The sequence below is a fragment of the Equus przewalskii genome, chromosome 15, assembly GCF_037783145.1.
Source record: "Equus przewalskii isolate Varuska chromosome 15, EquPr2, whole genome shotgun sequence".
Classification (NCBI taxonomy): domain Eukaryota; kingdom Metazoa; phylum Chordata; class Mammalia; order Perissodactyla; family Equidae; genus Equus; species Equus przewalskii.
In genome coordinates, this window is record NC_091845.1 from 17333965 (window position 1) to 17358880 (window position 24916).

The 24916-nt window shown below is 35.8% G+C and overlaps 1 protein-coding gene across 1 annotated transcript in view; it reads right to left on the minus strand.

Moving 5' to 3' along the window:
• Positions 1 to 232: 232 nt before the first annotated feature.
• LOC139076071 (uncharacterized) overlaps positions 233 to 24916 on the minus strand; it is a 130185-nt gene continuing 105501 nt past the window's right edge. Inside the window, exons 4-5 of the mRNA XM_070576388.1 lie at positions 12443 to 12648; positions 233 to 361 (exon numbers count right to left, since the gene is read on the minus strand). Coding sequence (XP_070432489.1) covers positions 233 to 361; positions 12443 to 12648 — 335 coding nt within the window. The remainder of the gene's footprint in view (positions 362 to 12442; positions 12649 to 24916) is intronic.

Genomic DNA, 24916 nt, shown 5'->3' on the forward strand with positions numbered 1-24916 from the left:
AGGCAATTTGGAAAAGAAGATTGTAAAACTGGGGAGATCTAACAAGCTGAGACCCACAAGTGTGAGCAGGAGCCCAGGAGGACTGGCAAAAATCTGCACCAATTCTTGTTGTCTTTGATCTTGATGCTGTGAGTGTCCAGCAGAAGCCAGGACCTTTCATCATGGTGCTAAAAACATGCACCTGGCCCAAAGTCAGAGGAGGTGAAGGAGGATCCCGGGGAAGACTGAGCAGCTATAGGCCCATCTGCTGCCTCATACCAAGAGGTGAGCCAGAAGATAAGTGACAATATTCCGAAATGGCTGCTGCTTCGCTTCTGCCCCTCAGATCGCCCACAAGAACCTCTCTCATGGTGCACGCGAACTGGAAACATACAAGAAAAGGAATTCTGAGAGATGAAGTTTAGCCTAGCCACGCTGACACTTTATAAAGCTACCATGAGCCATTTGCACATGAATTCTGCCTATAATCAGGTCTAGCCAATTAAAACATAGTGTAGAATTGAAGAGGGCATGTTTCCAGAGTATGGTATCTTACTTGAGTGTTTAGCTGTGTGATCACAGACAAACTACCAGAATTCTCTGCACTGGGAATTCTCACACAGAAAATAAAGATAATAACAGTACCTATTAATAACATTTCTGTTAAGAGTAAGAGAGAAGACACATGTCAAAGAAAACAGCTTAGAACAGAGCTTGGCACATGACAAAAAAATCAGTAAATATAACTATTATTATTATAGAATGAACAAAATCTCTGAAATCACACAAGTAGAATCCTATACTTTGGTTGAGTTAATCATTACAATATCTTATCATTGTGAACCTATAAAATTACAACAGCATGTACCTCTGTAAACTTAGTATACACATATAAATGTAAATATAAATATATATGCTTATCAAATTGCTGAAAATCTGCTTGTAGTGGTAAAAGTTCAGTGTAAAATAGACATTTATCAAGTAAGTTACAGTGTTAATAAATCCTATTTAATAGAAGAAACTAAAAATAGCCTATCACATTACAGTGCTTCTGTACAGGATTCATAATAAGAGCAGGGCTTTGCACTTTTTATATATATGTGTGTGTGTGTGTATATATATAACATTGCTGTACAAGTAGAGTATTCCTGGTCTCAGTCTACTTAACAATTACATTCTATAACACAGCAGTTGATATATGGCATTTTAGATAAAGAGGGAAAAGAATGCTCAGCTGAGCTACAGCTAAGTTATTTAGTAGTTTGAGAAATAGAAGGGGAGCAAATCACTTCTTTTTTTTTTTTTTTGCAGGGAAAGATTTGCCTTAAGTTAACATCTGTTGCCAATCATCCTCTTTTTCTTTTCTCCCCAAAGCCCCAGTGCATGGTTGTATGTGCTAATTGTAAGTCTTTCTAGTTCTTCTACATGAGCCACCACCACAGCAAGGCAACTGACAGATGAGTGGTGTGGTTCTGCATCCAGGAAGTGAACCCAGGCTGCCAAAGCAGTGAGAGTGCTGAACTTTAACCCCTAGGCCATCAGGGCTGGCTTCTGAATCACTTCTTTATCTTCAGTCTGCATGTCCAACCACAACATTGGCCAGAAAAACTCACCTGATATTCCATGCAACTCAGCTACCTAAGCACAAATGCCTGCTCAACTGTGTAATGGTTCAGGAGAATGGGATCCACCTTTATTTAACTCTATACAAAATACATTTATCCATGCACAAAATCCTAAGGAATCTAAAACAGAGCTAAGAAAAATAATGTGAGTTTAGCAAGGGCTCAATCTACAAGGTCAAGGGGCTGGCCCTGTGGCCTATGGTTGTAGTTCAGCATGCTCTACTCCAGTGGCCTGGGTTTGGTTCCCAGGCACGGACCTACACCACTCATCAGCAGCCATGCTGTGGTGGCAACCCACATACAAAACAGAGGAAGATTGGCACAGATGTTAGCTCAGGACAAATCTCCCTCCAGCAAAAAGAAGAGAATTGGCAACAGAAATTAGGTCAAGAAAAATCTTCCTCAGCAACAAAACAGAACAAAACACACAACAAGGTCAATATGAAAAAGTCAGTTGTGTTTCTGTGCACTAGCAGAAACCAATTCAAACTTCAAATATATATTTTAAAAACACTATTTATTGAGGACTCTACAACTTAGAATGCTTATAAATAAATTTGACAAAATACGTTCAAGATATGTACACTGAAACTACAAAATATTGCTTTAGAATAATTATAGAAGGCCTAAATAAATGGAGAATTAAACCATGTTGATGGGTCAGAAGACTAAATATCGTTAAGATGTCGATTCTTTCCAATATAGTCTACAGATTCAACAATTAAATCAATCAAAATCCCTACAGGATTTTTTGTAGAACTTGACAAGCTGATTCTAAACTAGTCTTTTGTGTTAGAGCCTATAGAATGCAACAGAGTGTTACAAAGCACAGCTACTGAGTGGGATAAACTTGGACTTGAACCTGTAACTATGCTCTTTACTGACTGGGGGACCCTGGCCTGCTCAGTTAAAGTCTCAGAACTTGAGTTTCCTCATTTGTTAAATGGGAATACTCTTAGCACCTACCTCATAGCTTGTTACAGGACAAACAAAGTGCATAGCCAGCATGAACATGAATATTAGTTGTTATTATAGTTGCTGTTGTTGTCTTTATATCTGAATGGTTCCTGGTAATGTATTTATTACACCATTTCCATCATCATGAAACAATTTGAGGTTGTATAAGACTTGTGAAGGTAGATATTTCGCTTGATCAAAACACTATATAAGCCAAAAGTCAGAATACTTCTTTATTAAATAAAACACTCAGATCTAAAGCTACTTAAACTCTTATCCACAGAGATTTCCCCAAATTGCTAAATGTGAGCCAATAAAGAATTCTTTGTCAATGAATATCTTATTTTCTCTTATAACTTTGTGATTCTATTATAAAACAGAATCAATGTTCTCTTGGAATATATTTTCAGATGTATTCTAGTTCCCAAATCACTAGTCTTTTATCCAAGATATGTCAGCTGTGAAATACATCTAATTTTATACTGAATTGAAGATAATGGGATAGAAATATATTGTACATGTCCTCACTCAAAATTAAAAAGAAATGACGATGGAGAGATGATGATGAGGATGATGAAGATGATGACATATAGATAGATACATCTTATTTTTCTTCACGTAAAAATCTTCACTTGAAAATCAAATCCAGCAAACTAGTATGCAATGCTTTCTTTTCATGACAAAATCATTTTTCCCTTTCCTGAAATCTGTCACTTAGAGACTAGGTCTATCAAAGAAATCATTCCTCTTTGGAAGCCTGAAAATAACTTTTCCACCAACCATATACTTAATACATAGAGCAGCATGAGTATTTGGTGAAAAATTGAGTTTTCCTCCCCTTTGTTGTTCATCTTTCATTCCAACATGAAGTTTTGTGATTAGACATTAAAGTTCCATATTTCATTCCAACATGAATTTTTGTGATTAGACATTAAAAATATGTTTCTTCATCCCAGATGTAGGATAGAGAGTGAAAATAAATTTGCCTTAGAGTTAGGCAAATACCAAAAGCCACCTCAAATATCAAGTTAAAGACATTATCAAAATTAAAGCAGATGGGGAAATTAGTTATTTGTTACAATATTAAAAAATGTGGACATCTTGTCCCCTTCTTCTTACCATCACTTCCAACTCCACTCCATTGGAGCTAAACTAGATATTTGAAATCCATACTTTATGATCTCCTTTGGATTAAGGTGTTTAAAGCCAGCATTAACACTCAAATATTAATATTTTCTTAGATAGTAAGTGGATTAAATACTATCATCCATTGAAGAAGGCATGAATAAATGAAGAATATCCCATATTCATGGATAGCAAGATTCAGTATTATAAAATCTGTCTTCCTCAAAATTTATATACAGTACTAATGCAATCTCTCAACGTCTCAGCAGTTTTGTGTGGAAATTGACCATTTACTCCACAATATTATCATAATGCAAAGCCAAGAATAGCCAAGGCTATGGTTGAAGAAGAAAGATTAAGGATTTATGGTACCAGATGGCAATATACTTATTATAATTAAGACAATGTGGTATTGATGCTAGGATAGACAATAGACCAATAGAACAGAACAGATTTGATAATCAGATCCACACATACATGCTCACTTTATTGGTAACAAAGGTGATAGTTCAATGCAGCGTAAAATAATTGCCTTTTTCAAAAGTGTTTCTGGGTCTAAGGGTATTCATATGGAAAAAACAAATCTTGTAACACTCCACAACTTACACAAAAATAACTGCAGATCTAAATATGAAAGCTAAAATGGAAACCCATCTAGAAAATAACATAGGAGTATATCTTCAAGATCTCAGGTAGTCAAAGTTTCCTTAACAAGACACTAAAAGAACCTACTATGAAATCAAAGATCAATAAATTGGACTTAATTAAATGTCTAATTTTATAAATTTAAAGATAGATAAATTGAATGGTGAAAAAGCAAGCCACAAATTTGGAAATGGTATTTGCTATACATCTATCTGACACAGAACTTGTATATAGACTGTATAATAGATATATTGATCTATCTTATAGGTATCTTATCTTAGAGATATATGTATCTTCAATAAGAAAAGTACAGAAAAGCAAATAAAAAAATCAGAAGAATACTTGACCTGTCAGTTCATAAAATGTATGTGTGTGTATGTGTATATTCAAGTGAAAAGCTGTTCAACCATAATAGTCATCAGGGAAATGTAAATTAAAACCACAATGGAATACGATTATACAACCAAAGGCTAAAACAGAAAAGACTAACAATGTCCTATGTTGTTTAGTATGTAGAAAACCTAGAATTCTCATATGATGAGGGTATGGGTGTAAACTGGTATACTATTTTGGAAAGCTATTTCCCACTACTTATTATATGCATACTCTATTACTTAGCGATATGTCTGGATTTTCAATTACCTGGAAATGCAAATGTTCATCCACATTAGAATAGATAAATAAACTATGGTATTATCAAACAATTGCATACTTTACAGCAATGAGAATAAGTAAACTACAATGACATACAATAACACAGATAAACCCCTGAGGCATAATGTTGAGCAAAAGAACCAGACAAAAAAATCAAACAGGCATTGCTCCACTTACAAAAAAATTTGAAAACAGGCAAAACTAATCTTGGATATTGGAAGATAGGTAGTGGTTATATTTTGAGGGGAGGGGGATGACAGAGAAAAAGTAGAAGGGAGACTTTTGCGGCGCTGGTAATGTTCTATTTCTTGATTTGGATACTGATAATATGGATGTGTTCATTCTTTGAAAATAGTTAAGCTGCATATTAAGCAATTATTTTATGTAAGTTTTAAAAAATATTTACAAAGAAAATATTCACTCGAATTAAAAGATTTTAAAAGTGGCTACCTCAAGATGGTATATTTTATTTTCATTTGGTGTTCTAACCTACCTGAACGTGATTTGTTTTCTCATATACAAATTTTATTTTTATATATAAAAATTTTTATATGTTTTATACATATAAATAAATATATTTTACATATAAATATCAATTTTTCCATGATCGAGAAATCTACATTCATCTCTGAGTTGTTCTCTCCCCCAGGGGTCAGCCTCAACAGTTACAATTGTATTATATACACTTCTCCCCTGGAAATGGTTCATTCATAAAGGGCTGGATGATGTGATAACAACTGGGCCAACTTCTGTGTCCCATTGATTTATAACAAAGAGATTGATCATCTGGTTTGCTAATACAACATGAATTTGAGGGCTCTTGTATGGACACATATGTGGAGAAACAGAAAACTGCCTATAAAGATGAATGCAACAGATAAGAGACCATGTTTTCCAAAGGGGAGAAAATAACTGAATGATCGCTTGATTTCCTGATGGCTCCTCAGTTCCTGGTTCTAGCCAGTCTTTGGGAAGTCCCTGCCCCTGGGTCCTATAAGACATCCCTAAGTCCAAATGATAAAGCATCCATCTGGGTTTATGAAAAGATATGTTATCAGACATAATGTAAGCTAGTTTGTCCGATAACCTGGAAGAGCCAAGAGGAAAGGCGAAGGCAGGTAGATTTTGAAGGAAGCATCAGTGGAGTTCAGAAAGAGGTCCTAAAAGCAGATTCTGCTTGGATGTAACTCTGTGAGAGAGAGAGAGTAGGGTTTGGGGAAGGATTTAGGAACCTTAATAGCAGGGGATTATGTGAAGGCATTGAGAGTTAAGAAAAGGAAGAAGGACTAGAAGAGAGGAACAGAGATTGAAACTAGGAGCAGTTTTTCGTAGTAAAAGCCCTCAACAAAGAACACAGTTACTGTTTTTTACCACTAAACCAGTGGTGGTTATACAAAAAGCATGCTTGAGACTCATAAGTTAGTAACGTTTTCAGTTGTTGACCATCATACAGCTGTTCGTCTCTTTTGGCAAAACTGAAGATCTGACTATTTAAGCATATAGGATAGTATCCACTAAATTATAAACAAAAATACAATTATATAATCAACATAAAGAAAGATATAGCTGCAAATTTAAAAAAACTTAAAAGGAAGATATTCAGATGGTCAGAAATACAAAAGCTATAATATAAGGTAAATAAGTTAATTCAGATGGCCAATTAAAGTGAATCCAGATGAGAAAATTATTTTAAAAAAAGATGAATGATAACACGAGCAATAATTAACTGGAATTTTAGAAATCATGTGAAAAACTAGTTACAAATTTATCAAACATTATATAAGCCAATAATCAAATATAGCAATCAAATATAGACCTGGTTTGAGAGAATCAACAGGAAAATTTCACTCTAGGTCGCGACTAGGGAAGATAAAACTAGAAAAGTGATAGCTTGCTAAAGAAGTGACTATTGATATTATAAGACAGAAAAACATTAGAAAAAGATCAGGGAAAGACAAGCTGGAAAAACAGTTGACAGGGTTTGTACGGCAATAACATCCCAAGAGCCAGAGATCAAAAGAACAGATGAAGGAGAAATGGATTTTAAAACACTCTGAAAGTCATTACCAGATACTGAGGAATCTGTAATCTGAGTTTCAAATAGGATCTTTTTCTGTAGGACCAGTAGTGAGGACCAGGAAGGTGAGGCAGGGCTGGGTTTGAGTGTAGGGCTCAGGCCAGGAGTCAACATCATCCTTCCAAGGCCCTTGAAAGACTGAAAATACAGTAAAAATGCAGAAACATTGTTTAATTATGGGTTGCAATGGTCTCTTGTTTGAGACAAGAGTAGTGAAGAGGGCACAGACAGGTTCAGATCCCTCCTTCTCTCTTCTTTTTATTTGGTGAGGAAGCTTGGCCCTGATCTAACATCTGTTGCCAGTCTTGCTCTTTTTGCTTGAGAAAGATTGTCCCTGAGCTAACATCTGTGCCAATCTTCCTCCATTTTTGTATGTGGGACACCACCACAGCACGGCTTGATGACTGGTATAGGTCCACACCAAGGATCTGAACCTGCGAACCCTGGGCTGTGGAAGCAGAGTTTGCGAACTTAACCACTAACATCAGGCTGGCCCCTTCAGACCTTTTTATGTCAATGGGCAAGTTATTCAGTAAAAGAGACTTGTCAAAGCCTGAACCATTCAGAGCACAGAAACTTTCTATCCATTCATAAATTTGATGCTATCTGGTCTTTCCAAATGATAAGAGATGTGTAGTTTTACAAGTCCTATAGGTAGAAGTAGATGTAGAAGGAGATTTGTCTTAAGATTTAAGGTCATGAGGGTTGGTGAGCTAGGTGGGTGAATTGGATTGTCAAAGTCAAGAGAAAAAGGACTCACCTAATGTAGATAATTTAGGGAGTCCCTTCCCATAAAGTAGTCTCCCATTATTTTGTGTGGATTGATTCCCTGTAGGTGTCGATTTATTCCCACATGAAGGACAGAAATAAACAGGCAAATGACCAACAGAGAAAGATGGACTAAATGGCTTAGAGCTGTGGTTCTCAAAGTTCAGTGAACCAAGAACCAGTAGCATCAGTCTTACTTGGAAACTTATTAACAATGCAGTCTCTGCTCACCTCCCTAGAACTCAGGCACCAAACCTATTTCCCTTCTTATATATTTGAAAGCAAAAACAGGACACAGAGTCACAACAGGGTTTGACTAAATGAAATCAGAATGCTCCCTGAAACTTTGACACCCATTTTACCAAATTTCTCTACTTAGCTACCACAGTGAAATTTCATCTTCTCCCTAAAAAGAAATGCTAATAATAAAGAACTTATTTTATCATTATTATACCATTTTAATTATAAGCAGTAATTACAGTCATAATTTACTGAACAGTAGTTAGGTACCACATTCTTTTCCAAGTCATCTCAATTTTCTACTATCCCAGAGTTAACCCATGTACATAGTATATGTATCATCGAAGATACACTGACATTTCTTATACTAATATGTATGCATTTGTTTCCATGTGAATTACAAAAATACTGCTTCCATTTATAGTTGTTTTTAAACACAAAGGTTAAAATATGAGTACATTTATAGAAATATTAGGTAAATAATAGATGATATGTAAATATGGCAACGATTGTGCAAGTATATATGGGAAACTACTATTTGGGAGAAAGTGCTTCCTATCAATCATCAAAACACTGCCATAAAACAGGTATTATCTCCGAAGATCAGAGACTTTCTGTAATTTCCCCAAGACCCTACAGCTCTTATGTCCACAACTAACTTTTAAACCCAGAGCAGATACCCAAATCCATGCCCCTAATCTTATGTTATACCCTCTGCTACAATTCCGGTATTATACTTCTCCCAAATATATAAATATATGTATCATTAAGAAGATAATTTCATTTCGACCAACCTACTCTGCACTGTATGAATAGTATTTTGATGTCCTCTCTATATATCCTATCATTATGCCTAGGTTAAAATTTTAAAAATTCTCTTTCAATTATGATGCATATTTCTACAAATTAGAATGTGTCTGCTTATTTGTATTATAAAACAAAATGAGTATATAGTAAAATGCTATGCACAGACAGCATTTTGTGAGATATATATATATATATATATATACACACACACACATACATTTGCAACAAGAGAGCAGCAAAAATCCTTAAATATAAACAAATTTGGTGGCATAAGGTGCTCTGCTAAACAACCAAGAAATCATACTAGATAGCATTTTCCTTGGGAGTGGGGAATCTTTGATGAACACATTGATTCTATTCATTGCAACTGAGGAATGAAGTGTTGGAAGGAGGAAAATTATGGTTCCTGTCTTCAAGTTTTCCATTAGTGAAAGACTGAACGAAAACTTTTAACACCCAATTGTAACTGTGTGAGTGTATGTCTGTTGTACATGTCTGTGTGGTGTATATGTGTGTACATCTACAATTTAGAGAGGCCAGGGTAAAGAGAAGAAGGGAGGAAAGAATGAATAAAATGTTAGAATTTAGATTCTCTTCGGAAGAATAATAACTCGCTCACGGTGTAAGTGATTTAGAGATGTGGAATTCTGTGGTGAGCAAAAGGAGTGAGCAGTTGCTACAGCGAACTTGGAGAGCAGATGTGGGATTTCAGGCTTTCATTACTTATTTATTGCATTTACTCATTTATTCAACAAATGCATAATGAATACCACTACAGTGTGTGCAAAGTGCATTGGGAGGTGCTGGAATATAAATAAATCCATGTCTAGAGTAAAACAGAACAGACTGTAACAGCAGGAAGATCTTTGGAGAAACAAACGGTGGTGAGCTTGATTAAAAACAAATATTTATAGATAAAGGAATTAGAAATGGGGAAAATATTTGTCCTCACAAAATAATGATGTCAATAACTATAAAGTGAAAATAAATAAACAACTGTGAGACAAACTACCTGTTTGTAATATGAGCCTTTGAAATCTCAAATGAATGCTGCAATTTTAACAGAGAAATGTTTTTCACACACCTAAATAAGCCTGTAGCGTTTGCTTTTAAGGTTACTCTTTCAGGAATATCCTAAATCAAATATATTAAATATACATTGTTTTCTTTTTTAAAGAGAAAATAGCATTTGTTAGTACCTTTCTGAGATAACCTAAGTTCATATCCTAGTGAACATTTAATCTTTCTAAGCATTTAGTTCTTTATATATAAAGTGGGTATAATAATCCTACCTACTGTATTTGTTTTCTCATCTGTAATATCAGTACAATAATAACAACTGAGAGGTTAAAGACAGTGTAGAATTTCAATGAAATAAACTATGTAAAGAATCTAGTTCAGCTCAACTAGAAGGACCTACAACTAGAATATACAGCTATGTACAGGGGGGCTTTGGGGAGAAGAAAAAAAAAGGGGGGGAAGATTGGCAACAAATGCTAGCTCAGAACCAATCTTAAAAAAAAACAAAAAAAAGAATCTAGTTCAGTGCCTGGTACATAATTAGGCTCCATAAATATTAGCTAATGTTGTTATTATTATCTTAGTTAGCTTCGATCTATTTTTGTTCATTTTGAATACATGCTGAGAAAATTGGGGGACTGCAATCTATCCACTGCCAGGTAATTTAATAATAAAAAAATGGTATTATTATGTGAATGTGCATAGAATTCCAAAACCCACAAAATTAAGAAGTTACTTTTAAGAATAAAATTGGCTGAGAATAAGGAAACTAAAATTCCTTACAACTTATCCAACAAATCTGTGTAAAGTTAAGGTCATTTTGTGATCCCGTAGTCTCCAATAATTTATGGCAGTTTATATTACGGAAATTCAATGATATGAAAGTATAATTTGGAACTTTTGCTTCTGACTATGCAGGAGTAACTGGTATGAAACTTGCCCTTGGGGCCAGCTCCGTGGCTGAGTGGTTAAGTTCCACTGCGGTGGCCCAGGGTTGGATCCTGGGCACGGACATGGCACCACTTGTCAGGTCATGTTGAGGCGGCATCCCACATCCCACAACTAGAAGGACCTGCAACTAAGATATATAACTGTGTACAGGGGGGGTTTGGGGAGATAAAGCAGGAAAAAAAAAAGAAGATTGGCAACAGTTGTTAGCCCAAGTGCCAATCTTTAAAAACAAACAAACAAACTTGCCCTTCTGCAATAAACAATTAGAAAACTTGACTGAATATTGGAAACAATTGTTTTCGTAGATTTGAATAAGAAGCAGTGCAGGACTGGGATCCCTGAAGGAAGTGAAAGAAATGGTGGACCTTACAATATTCACAGCTTCCTACCTGAAGCCAATTTCAGAACATGGGCACGGGAAGGAGGAGCCCAAGCAAAGAATGGAGATCTTGATAAGTGGAAGAGACACTGACTGAAGTTTGGGGAAGCTAAATCAGATGTAATTTGTGGAACAAAGTACTAAATGAGGGGAAGCTTTAGAGCAAAAGGGCTCTAGTGGTCTTCATAGGAGGTTTATGGAATCTTCAGCTAAATACTAATCATCACTTTGAAAGGGAAATATTTCATCAACTGAAGCAAAACAAAATAAAACAGCTGGAGATCTATAAGCAGAACCTTCCAGAACTCACTCAGAGTAGTGAGACCTTGTTGAACAATGAGGCAATCAGAAGAGACACCAGAGTGTCACACCTTAATATGAAGACTAAACTAGCCTTAGTGTAAAGGTTACTATAAATATGCTCTAACAAAGCTTAAAAAGAAGGCTTTAAGAAGAAGCAAAAGAAAAAGGATAACCTGATCAGCAAATAAGTGAACTGCTTGACTAAAGAAGCTCCTACAGTAGATGTGCAAAGGAGTAGCAGACATTATGACCCATAATCACAAGGAAAATCAGTCCACAAAAATAAACCAAGAAATGACATAGATAATGGAAATAGCACAGAAGGAATTTAAAACAGCAATTATAAGTATCATAAATAGGCTTACAGATTTAAATAAAAGCCTTAACATACTGAGGGGGGAAATAAAAGATACAGAAAAGAACCAAATGGAAATTCTAGAGGTGAAAAACACAATATTGCGTATTTAAAATTCATAGGATGGCTTCACATCGTATGAGATACTGAAGAAGAGAAGATCAGTGGACTTGAAGTTAAAACAATAGAAATTGTCCAAATACGAGTACAGAAAACACAAAGGACTCAAAAATAAATGTACAGACTTAAAGATCTTGGAAGCCATCACTCTTGCCCTAATAACTAGAAAAAGCTAAACAAATTGAAAAATCAATGACTTTTCTTGGACCCATCAGTTGACCAAGTTTGAGGACAAACCACTCCTCCTATATCTGGAGAGAAAGGGGAATAAAATGAATGACAGCCAAGATTTACTTACTTGGGGCAGAACACATAAACTGATTGGAATACTTAAGCGGTAATTTTAAAGAACTGCTGGAGGCTGAGTGTGGACTAATGTGAAAGTAAGAAACTCCTGTGGCCTCACTCAAGATCCTTGACACTTTAGTGGGCTTTACCTCCAGGAACCCAACTGGGGTCTCATGGTGAAGACCAGAAAAAGATCCTCTCATGGTTCTGGAAAGGAGAAGGAAAGAAGAATCACTGTGAAATGTGCTCAGAGCATTCTCTATAACAAAGGCATAGTCCTCGAGGGAAAAGGCTGTACCAGATTCTCCCAGCTGGTGGAAGGTCATTCTGGCCCCTTCCAAGTCTTCCTGTCTCCCTGTAAAGGAAGAAAAAAGCTATATCACTGGAGAAACACATGTGAAGGTCAAAGTCCAACCCAGAAATACAGGCCCACTAAAAGACAGATTAATCATAGGATTATGCAATGCTTCCCCTGACCCCTACATTGCAACCACACCAATAGGGCTCCACAGAATAAAAGTGGATTACAGCCAAAAGAGCAGAAAGCCACAATGTCTCTGAGGAGGAGTACTTACGGAAGCTGAAAGGCAACAAGAGAAGCCAAAACTAACACTAAAAGAATTTGAAGCCTCTGTCATGTATAGCTATAGCAAACATTAAAAACAGCCTAAGTCCTGGGTCATCCCCAGCGGCCTGGTGGTTAAGTTCTGCATACTCTGCTTCAGCGGCCTGAGTTTGGTTCCTGGGTGCGGACCTACCCTGCTCTGTTAGCAGCATGTTGTGCTGGCAGCCCACATAGTAAAAGCAGAGGAAGATCACCACAAATGTTAGCTCGGGGTAAATCTTCCTCAGCAAAAACAAAACAAAACAAAACCCCAAAATGCAAAAACAGCCCAAGTCCTAGCCGGATTAGAATAAATCCTCACATTAAAAGTCCCTTTATCTTTTTACTTTTTCTGTATCTATACGAGGTGATGGATGTTAACTAAACTTATTTTGCAATCATTTTGCAATACATGTAAGTCAAGTCATTATGCTGCACAACTTTACAGTGCTATATGCCAATTATGTCTCAATAAAACTGAAAGAAAAAAATAGTTGTACATAAAAAAATAAATAAATGAAAACAAAAACCTGTTTATCTCAGTTCTTACCATGTGATAGAACTATCCAGCTTTCAACCAAAAACTACAGGTATACCAAAATGCAAGAAAACACACAGTCTAAATAGACAAATCAAGCAACAGAACCAGACTCAGATATGACACAAATGTTAAAATTATCAGATAATAAATGTAAAATAACTATGATTAATAGTCAAGTGCTGTCATGGAAAAAATGAACAACATGCAAGAATAGACATGTAATGATCTGGGGTAACGGCAGAAAAAGTGGAGAAGTAAAGAACTCCAAAAGTTTTCCCCTACATAAAAGCAACTAAAAAATGGACAAAACCTGTCAGAATCAACTTTTTTTCAGAACTCTGAAAATGAACGAAAAGCCTGCAGCAATTCAGGGAGTGCTTATTTAACTCAGTGAATCTCAATAAGAACAGTAAGCTTTGTGATGTTTTAACATATCCAACTTTTTTCCACCTCCCACTGCACACCTACTCCCAACCTCCATCCAAGCTCAGTAGTGGCCTTGAAAATAACATCTTGCATTCTGGGTACCAGTGTCCAAGGGAGTACAGCTGACTTCATTTGCAAAGATTTGTCTTTGGTTGATCTGTCTGGTGGCTTCATAGAAGACTGGCTCAAAAGGCCTATTTTATCTTGTCTAACTCAGAACTTGCCCAGTGCTAAAGCCATCCAGAGAATATTTGTGGAAAAAAATTTCAGGGAAATATTTTAGACTTTGCTGCCTAAAGCAAAGGTAACAGTGGGGAAGATAAACAATAGGTTACCAAAATAGCTTGTGAGGAAAGGCTGGGAGATAAGATGCTTTGGGGAAGAAGGGCCTTGAAAAGTTCTGACACATTTCTGGGAATATGGAAACCAAATACATGTTCAGGGGCAGGTGCACGATCAGAGAAGACCTAAGAAGGTCCTAGGGTCTCACGTCTGGATAGCTTTCAGGATCTGCACAAGCAGGAAGGGAAAGCTAAGACAGAGCTGGAAACAGCCTGGCTAAGTATTCACGTACCTCTACATGCATGGAGCAGATCTGCAAAGACTGGAAGATTTTTCAATCCAGGAAATTAAAGAAATCTCTCTCCAATCATTTGCTGATTAAGATAACCAAACAGAGACTTTGATGGTCACAAAACAGCAAAGAACACAGACTTTAAAAAAATTAGTTCAGAAAAGTCACTAAAACAAACAAACAACAAGAACAACAATGATAAAAAGTCCTGGGGAGGGGAAAAAATCTAATTTCCAGAGGTACCACATTATAATATCCACAGTGTTCAGTTTTCAACAAAAAATTGCGAGGCTTCTAAAGAACCCAGAAAGCATGACCCATATACAGGGAAAAAAGCAATCAATAGAAACTGTCCCTGAGAAAATCTAGACGTTGTACTTTTAAGATAAAGAATTTAAATTAGTTATTTTAAATATGTTCAAAGAGCTAAGGAAACCATGTTAAAAAAAACTGAAAGAAAGCATGAGTATTATATCTCACCATATAGACTATCAATAAGGAAATCAAAATTATAAAAAGGAAACAAACAGCAATTCTGGGGTTGAAAAGTATAATAATTAAAATAAAAAAATAACTTTAGGGGCTCAATAGCAGATCTGAGTAGACAAAAGAATCAGCAAACTTTAGGAAAGCTGAACTGAAATTCTTCTGTTTGAGGAACAAAACAGAAAAAGTTTGAAGATAAACGAACAGAGCCAAAGAGACCAGTGGGATACAATTGAGTATTCCAACTAACACATAACAGGAGTGACAGGAGAGAAGAGAAGGGAAAAGAAAGAATCCTGGAAAAAATAATGGCCCCAAATTCCCAAATTTCATGAAAATATTCATCTATATATGAACAGATTCAATAAACCCCAAGTAGGATAAACTCAAAGAGATACACACTGAGATACATTATAATCAAGCTGTCAGAAATCAAAGGCAAAGATAGAATCTTGAAAACAGCAAGAAAGAAGCAATTTATCCATAAAAAAGATCCTCAATAAGATTAATAACTGCCATCTCACCAGAAACCATCACAGACCATGACCATGTATATAATTATATAAATATAGATAAAACGTAATATTAACGTATTTTGTCTGTAACTCATCTTTTTTCCTATTTGATTTAAAAAGATAACTGCATAAATAAATACAAATCTACATTGATGAGCAGACAATGTATAAAGATAAAATTTGTAACAATAACAGCATAAAAAAGGTGAGGAACAGAGTCACAAATTGGGTGTGGTTCTAGTACTCAGAATATATAAAGAATACTTATCATTCAACAATGAAAAGACAAATAACTCAATTTAAAACTGGGCAAAGATTTAAACAAACATTCTCCAGAGAAGGTATATGAATGTCCAATAAGCACATGAAACGATGATGAACATCATTAGTAATTAGAAAATGTATATCAAAACTACAATGAGGGGGCTGGCCCGGTGGCTCAGCGGTTATGTGCGCACGCTCTGCTTCAGTGGCCTGCAGTTCCCCGGTTTGGATCACATAGGAGCAATATTTTTCCATATTATGGAAATTAAGTTGGTATTTATCTGAACTAGATTGTTATAAATTAATATGTTAATTATAATCCTCAGGCAGCCATTAAGATAATAACTCAAAAATGTACAGTATAAGAAATGATAATACAATTAAAATAATATACTACAAAATAACTAATACTTTAATAGTGAAAGAAGTGAGAAAGCAATTCCACTCCTAGGTATATATCTAAGATAAATGAAAACATATGTTCACATAAAAGCTTGTACAGAAATGCTCATAGCAGTACTATTCATAATCGTCAAAAACGAAACAGCCCCAATTTTCTTTAACTGATGAATGCACAAAGAAATCGTGGTATATCCATATAATGGATCATTATTCTGCCCAAAAAAGGGGATGAATTACTGATCAATACTACAACACTGAAGAACCTTGAAAACATTATGCTAAATGAATGAAGCCAGATGTAAAAGGCTACATACAGTGTGATTCCATTTATATGAAATATCCAGAAGAGGAAAATACAAAAAGACAAAAAGTAGATTATCGGTTGCCAGGGAGAGGGAGATTGGGAGGTACAGTGTTTATTTTTGGGTGATGGAAATATTCTGGAGTTAGATACCTGATGCACAATATTGTGAATATACTTTTTTAAAACCACTGATTTATACACTTCAAAATGATTAAAATGGTGAATTTTATGTTAGATTAATTATATCTCAACAAATTTAAAAAAACAGACAGGTAACACAAGGGTAGAGATGAAAACTCTAAAAAAGATCAAAAAAGTAATGCCAGAAATAAAAAACACTGTAACGGAAATGAGAAATGGGGGTCAGACCACTGGCATAGTGGTTAAGTTTGTGTGCTCTGTTTCAGCAGCCAGGGGTTCGCAGCTTCCGATCCCCAACACAGACCTACACATTGCTCATCAAGCCATGCTGTGGCCACACTACTCATCAACTCATGTTGTGGCAACATCCCACACACAGAACAGAGGAAGATTGGCCGAGATGTTAGCTCAGCGACAATCTTCCTGGGGCAAAGAGAGGAAGATTGGCAACAGATGCTAGGTCAGGGCCAATCTTCCTCACCAGAAAAAAAAAAAAAGAAAAGAAATGAGAAATGCTTTTGATGGTTCCATCAGTATACTGGCCACAGTCAAGGAAAGAATCAGTAAGTTTGAAGACAGGACAATAGAAACTAATCAAACTGAAATGTAAAGAGGATAGAGAATGGAAAAGAAAACATTTTATGGATTTATGATTTTAATATTTATATGGAAATGCAAAAGACACACATTACCCGACACAATACAGAAGAAGGTACATTACTTCCATATTAATGGATAGGGAGACTCAATATTAAGATGGCAGTTTCTCCACACTCTTTACATTCAATGCAATATCAAAGAAAATCCTAGCAAACTATTTTGGGAATATTGACAAATTGATTCTAAAGTTTATATGGAAAGGAAAAATCCCCAGCACGGCCCACACAATGCTGAAAAAGAACAAATTCAGAGGACTGACATACCCAAACTTCAGGACTTAGTGTTCACGCTTCAAGCTACACTCTTCATGTTTTGGAAGACACAAGAGTGTGACTGTGTGCATAGAAAACCTGAAAGAATACACAAAAAAATTAAACTACTGGAAATAATAAGTGAATTCAGTAAGGCTACAAGGTATAAGATCAGTATTCAGAAAAATCAATTGCACTTCAATATTTTATCAAGGAACAATTAGAAAATAATTTTTAAGTATCATTTATATTTGCATTAAAAAATCAAATTCCTCAGAATGAATACAATGAAAATTGACCAATGTCTCTACAATGAAACCTACAACATTTAAAGAAATTAAAGACCTAAATAGGTATATAGTTATACACTGTTCATGTTTTGGAAGACTCAAGAGTGTTAAGATATCAATTCTTCCCAAATTGAATATATTTCAATGCAATCATTGTCAAAACTCCCCCATCGTTTTTGATAGAAATTGATAAACTGATGCTAAAATTTACATGGAAATACCAAAGATCTAGAAGAGTCAAACAATCTTGAAAAAAATAAAGTCAACTTCAAAAGAACAGCAAAATTCACACCTGATTTTAAAATCTTCTATAAAGCGATGGTAATCAAGACAGTGTTGTAATGGCTATTGGCACAAGGGTAGACAATTTGAACAGGAGAACAGAATAAAGACTATATACGGCCAATTAAAATTTTGACAAAGATTCCAAGTCAATTGAGTGTGGAAAGGGAAAAACATTTTTAACAAATGGTGCTGGAATAACTGAATATCCATATATGGAAAAAAGAACATCAACTGATATTCTATTTCATATCCTTTACACCCAAAAAATAATTTATGATAGCTCTTAGATCATGTGAAAAAAAATAAATTTGGATGAATCTCAAAAATATTATGGAGAGCTAAATAAGCCAGACACACAAGAGTACAGACTGTATGATTCCATTTATGTGAAGTTGTAAAACAGGCGATACTGATCTAGGGTCAGGAAGCAAAAAGTGGCTGCCTGGAGGTGGACCCGAGAGGAATTGGCTAGAAATGGGTACCAAGGAACTTTGTAAGGTGATGAAAATAGTTTATATCTTGATTCACAGTGATTGAACAGGGCACACATTTGTCAAAACTCATTAAGCTGTACAGTTAAATAGGTTCATTTTATTGTATATAAATTGTACCTAGTAAATTTACTTAAAAATAGCATTGTGCCTAAAATTACAATAAAGTTAATAAACAAACCACATTTCAATCACAAGTTCTTATTATACAGACAACACAACTTTTGCTTAAGTCAGAGAAAGTTTCAAGGATATGGAGGAAAGCTTTTTTGGATATAGGTCTATCTCTTCAATGCCTGAAAAATTACCTTGCATTCTCAGATGAACTTCAAATGTCCAATGCCAAAGGCTGAGGCCCTTTCCAGTAGCTAGAAACGTTAAATCTTTTATTGCAGGTACATATTTTAAAAAGCTATCTAGTATTTCAGTGATTCATCCACATCATAGTCCAATTCATGAATGTTTATGCTGAAATTCATATATGGCCTAGGATTAAAAGAGAGGAAAGGAGTGAGGGAGGGAGAAAGAACATCTTAAAAAGTAGTGGAAATTAGACATTAGTAATATACAGTGAGTTTTATTCTCTGTCACAACTCTAAGTGAATGTAGCATTCTCTGTACTAATTTCTCATGCAATGTCCACCTTGACTCTCAATAATAGATTAGAGGAAATTAGCATATTCAAAGAAAGTTTGGAGGGTGGAAACTAATGTGTGTGAAACTAAAAAAATTCCCAAGTGCATTTGACTCATACGTTTAATAATGTCAAGGCTTTGCATTGAGTCTGGCACATCGGAAGCACTTAATAAATGTTACGTCTCTTGGTGATGATAAAGATGGGAAAACGACATAGTGTGGTACTCTTCCTACCTCTCAAAGAGTAAGATATATAAATAAATAATGAGACAAAACATCTTTTGGTTTCTTTTTTTTAATTTATTTTTCTAATTGCAGTAATGTTGGTTTATAACACTGCATAAATTTCAGGTGTACATCATCATATTTCAATTTTTGTGTAGATTACATCATGTTCACCATCCAAAGACTAATTACAATCCATCACTATACACATGTGCCTAATCACCCCTTTCACCCTCCTCCCTCCCAGCTTCCCCTCTGGTAACCACCAATCCGATCTCCATTTCTATATGTTTGTTTGTTGTTGTTGTTTTCTTCTATTTATGAGTGAGATCATACAGTATTTGACTTTCTCCCTCTGACTTATTTCGCTTAGCATTTTACCCACAAGTTCCATCCATGTTGCTACAAATGGCTGGATTTCATCATTTCTTATGGCTGAGCAGTATTCCATTGTGTATATATACCACATCTTCTTTATCTGTTTGTCCCTTGATAGGCACATAGGTTGCTTCCAAGTCTTGGCTATTGTGAATACTGCTGCAGTGAACATAGGGTGCATGTATCTTTCGCATTCATGTTTTCATATTCAACTTTTGTTTTCATTATAACTGTTCTTTAATAGTATAAAACATGGTGGCAAGTTACAATGAAAACGAAATCGTTTTGTTTGTTCTTAAAGGACAGTTAGTCTTCAAATGAATGTTTCCTTGTTTCCTGGGGAGGAAGTTTGGAGAGATTCAGATAAAGTGGTGGCCTTTGTGTTGAACACTACAATGAGGATGTAGATTTTTTTTTTTTTTTTAAAGATTGGCACCTGGGCTAACAACTGTTGCCAACTTTTTTTTTTTTTTCTGCTTTATCTCCCCAAACCCCCCCGGACACAGTTGTATATCTTAGTTGCAGGTCCTTCTAGTTGTGGGAGGATGTAGGTTTCTAAAAAAGGGAAGAGAGGCCAGTCCAGAGGGTAGGAAGACTGGACAAAGACACTGCACAGAGAAAACAGGATACATTTAGAACTCTTTAAGTATCGCACTTCGTCTATGGCATGGTGTTCAGGAAAGGGATTCCTACTGCTGCAATATCTGAAAGCTACAAATTTCTGCCATTATCTATTAATTAAGAGCTTATTTTCATCACTTCATGTAGTTTTTATGGCCCCCATTTGTCCCCTTCTTTGTTAACTAACTTGCCCAAATCCTAAAGCAAGTAAAGGGTAGAGCGATAATCTGATGTCTAAAGCACCCGAAAGCCCCCATTGGAAGACTTAAGAGACATACAGAAATGTCAAGGTTAGCGAGACCTCGAAGACTTGGGACGATATTGAGGCATGTGTTTAGTTCTGTGCTGGGTCATGCACTTGACAATGAAGTCAGTGAGAAATGGTGGTGTGTACAAGCTTTTGAGAAGGAAAACAGGAAATTATGTTCTGTTTTAAGCAACTACAAATTCCTATAATATTTCCAAATATATCTAATACTGGAGTATGTGTAGTAATTGTAAAATCTGCCAAGGACAGCTGAAAAGTCAAGGACTTTTTCTTAATACACCTGACAATTAGCAGAAGTTTAAACTGTTCTTTGATTTCTGACATTTAACTCTTGCCCTACAAAATGACCTCTTAGAGCTGAAAGCAGCTCCCTGATGGCAGTGGCCAAATTGTCCATGTAGACTCATGGTTCTCTTAGAATAGTGGGTACCAAACTCTCTTTGAAGTTAATAGCTTTAAAATATTGGCTATTAACCAGAATTTGCATGCACCGCTGGTGGGTGTCTACAATGAAACAACCACTTCAGAAGCGAGTTTAGCGGGTCCTCAAAAAGTTAACCATATACTAGCTCTAAGACCAAGTGTATTCCATTTCTAAGGATTTATCCCAAAAAGTAAAGCATATATGCATAAAACTTGAATAAAAATGGTCATAAACACTTCTTCATAATAGCCCCAAATAAGAAGTAACCCAAATATCCAACAAAGGGAGAATTGATAAACAAATTGCAAGAGAGTCCTACAGTTGAATACTATTCAGCAATAAAAAGGAATAGATTACTGACATGTGAATGAAGCTCAAAAACATGTTGGTAAGCCATAGAGATTAGATACAGAGTGCAACAACAGTTTGATTGTATTTATATGAAGTCCTAGAAAAGACAAAACTAATGAAAGAAAAACAGTTGACATGGCTGGCTGTGCGGTGAGTTGGAACAGGTCTTGACTGAGAAAGCTCATGAGAGAAGTTTCTGTGAAGGTGGGAAAGTTTGTCTATATAGGGTTCTGGATTACACTTGTATGCATTTGCCAAGACTTGCCGAACTTAAGATATATGCTTTGTAATTTATACATAATTTTAAAATGTTTAAAACATTTGCTATAACATCCCTTAGAGTCAACAGCTTTAACATGTTAATTACTTAAAATTTTAAAAATCCCTCTGGAATAAACTTTGGAGAAAACATATACTTTAAACTGACCAACTGAATTTGGATCTGGATATGGTCTTACTTCGTAATGTTTGAAATATTTTTAAAATACATAAGCAAAGATCAAGTTGCAGAATTAATGTGTGTGTATCTCCTTTTAAAATCCACTCACTCATACCAAAACCCTTTAATGAATGAGTGGGTAAAATCTGAAACACTGCACATCAAAGTACAAGTGTGACCTCCCATCCGTGAAGTCCCACTTGAGCAGTGGGTATCAGGGGACAAAGAAGGATGAGAGGGGGTATTTCATATTGCTCAAATATTTCAAACAAATGTACTGATTTCTATCGGTATTACAATTTTCAAGAAAATTTTTAATGTTTATAGCACAAATAATACATTTTTAGGTTACTTAGCAATAGGATAACTATTTCTTCGAAAACACACATACACACTCACACACACTCATAGAGATAATGACAGGGAAAATTTTTAAACGATGTTTTCATTTTTTATTTTTAGTTAAATTCACAGTTCTTCAGGAATTAATTCTCAACAAGATTTGTTCCTTTGTTTTTAAATATACACAATGTACTACTGTCCCTTCAGAATACAGGAAAAAAAGTATTTTCTACCTGAATGTTCCTTTAAGATATAGGCAGTTAGTATTTCAAAATCACTTTTATTGAAGTATAAATTACGTACTAAATTGCACCCATTATAAGTAAGTGGACGCACTCATGTAACTCCCATCGCTTTCAAGATATAGCACGTCCATCACCTCAGAGAGTCTTGTCTATTGCTTCCCAATCAACGCCCAATCTAACATCCAGCCCTATTCGATCACTCGTTTTTTTTTAACTCAAACTTTTTATTGTGTCTCAGTTTATCTTTTAAGACTACGAATATTTCCTCTTTTCTATTGAGTTCATAATTATTTACAACACTGTGAAGTTTCAGTTGTACATTATTGCTTCTCTGTCCCCATATAAGTACTCCCCTTCACCCCCTGTACCCACCCCCAACCCCCTTCCCCTGGTAACCACTGAACTGTTCTCTTTGTCCATGTGTTTGCTTATATTCCACATATGAGTGAAATCATCTGGTGTTTGTCTTTCTCAGTCTTGCTTATTTCACTTAACATAAAACCCTCCAGGTCCATCCATGTTGTTGCAAATGGGATGTTTTTGTCTTTTTTATGGCTGAGTAGTATTCCATTGTACATATATGTTCCTTATCCAATTGTTGGTCGATGGGCTCTTGGATTGCTTCTATGTCTTTGCTATTGTGAATAATGCTGCAATGAACATAGGGGTACACAGGTCACTTTGAATTGTTGATTTCAAGTTGTTTGGGTAGATACCCAGTAGTGGGATAGGTGGGTCATATGGTAGGTCTATTTTTAGTTTTTTGAGGAATCTCCATACTTTTTTCCATAGTGACTGCATCAGTTTGAATTCCCACCAGCAGAGTATGAGGGTTCCCTTTTCTCCACATCTTCTCCAACACTTGTTGTTTTTAGTCTTAGTGACTATGGCCATTTTAACAGGAGATCACTCTTGGTTTTTGTCACTATAGACCAGGCAGCTGAGCCTGCAATGTCCATAAAACATTAGGTATCTCTTTCTCCATTTTAACCATGTTATATGATTTCAACTCAGAAGAGGTAAGAGGTATGTAATTCAGTTTCTTCTATTTCATCTTTACAAGACGGCAATCACATCCATGCATCCCTCCTCTGTGCAGAAATGTGCTGAAAGAAAACGATGGCAGCTGAATCTGAATACAGCATATGTTAGTACATTTGACACTCCTTTCTCTGTTCACAGTTCTTCAGCCTATGATGTTGTATCCAAATATGCCATTGACCATAAATGTACACGCATTTACCCAGAACGTACAAAGAAAATAAGCTCTTTCGTCTCCAGTCATTAGAAATATTCTTAATCCTGTTGAGTTAGTTTGAGGGAGGTTGGTAAAGACTTAGGAGGTGATAGCAGAGTTAAGCTAATATTTAACTGTTACATTTTGTGCAGAGAGATTTGCTTGCAGCTTCACTGAAGATCCTTCAACACACAAAAACATAAGGCTCTTTTCACCAATTCAGTTTTCAAAAGCAACTGATACAGAACTTAGACAAACAACAGAAACTGAAATAAAATATTTTCTTACCCCTTCAAAGAATTCTGTCGGAATCTTGCCATATGGATCCGTAAAGGATATGTAAGCAACTGATAGTACTCATACATCATCACCGCCACTTATGCTGACTTAGTCGTACCTGTTGTGAAAAGCCTACCCATTTACTTCGTACGGAATCAGCACTTTAGTCTGAGGACTCCTCTCTGTTACCAAACATTTGTAGGGAAAAAATGGTCCTTGGGTTAAGTAAGCAAATGGTAATTACTAGCACCTACAGGGCCACTGCATATGATAGTGGAGGTCTTCATGTGCCCAACGTTCTCCATAGATGATAATGTAAACAATGTTCCTTAGAGTTGTGCAGTACACAGCCTAAACAACCACATGTGACAGCCCTGTGCACATCCTCAGCATTTTGCAATAGAAGACGATCCACTAATGACTGTCATTTCTCCATTCTATTTTATAGGAGCTACTATGCTCGACACTGCTTTCACATTTCCCTGGGCAAATTTACAACTTTATGCAGAGATTGCATAGGATATGAGAAGTACAGTATTATCCCATGAAGCCTTCCAAAATAGGGTATTGCTACATTCACTAGTGAAGCACGGTCTCCTCAGGTGGGGATGATAACTGTGAGCTGCGATGGCATGGCATGGCATTGACCTGGCTGGTGCAGTGAACAAACTCAGCTCTGAAGCCAGCTCCCATAGCTCTTCCGGGGCTGCATTGCAGTGTAAAGTGGCATGACTCACATGAAATGCTGACAGCTCTGTAGATTTATCTGTTATTTTAGAGATTTTGAAAAATCTCCTTTGTACTCTAGGAGGTCCAGTTAATTAGGCTTTTACTTGTGACATATGCATTACTATTGTCCTCCATTTGGGCTTAAACTCCTTGAAAACATTTAATACCATGCCAAGCATTCCTCATTATTTCTAGAATCCCTCGATAAAGTTTTG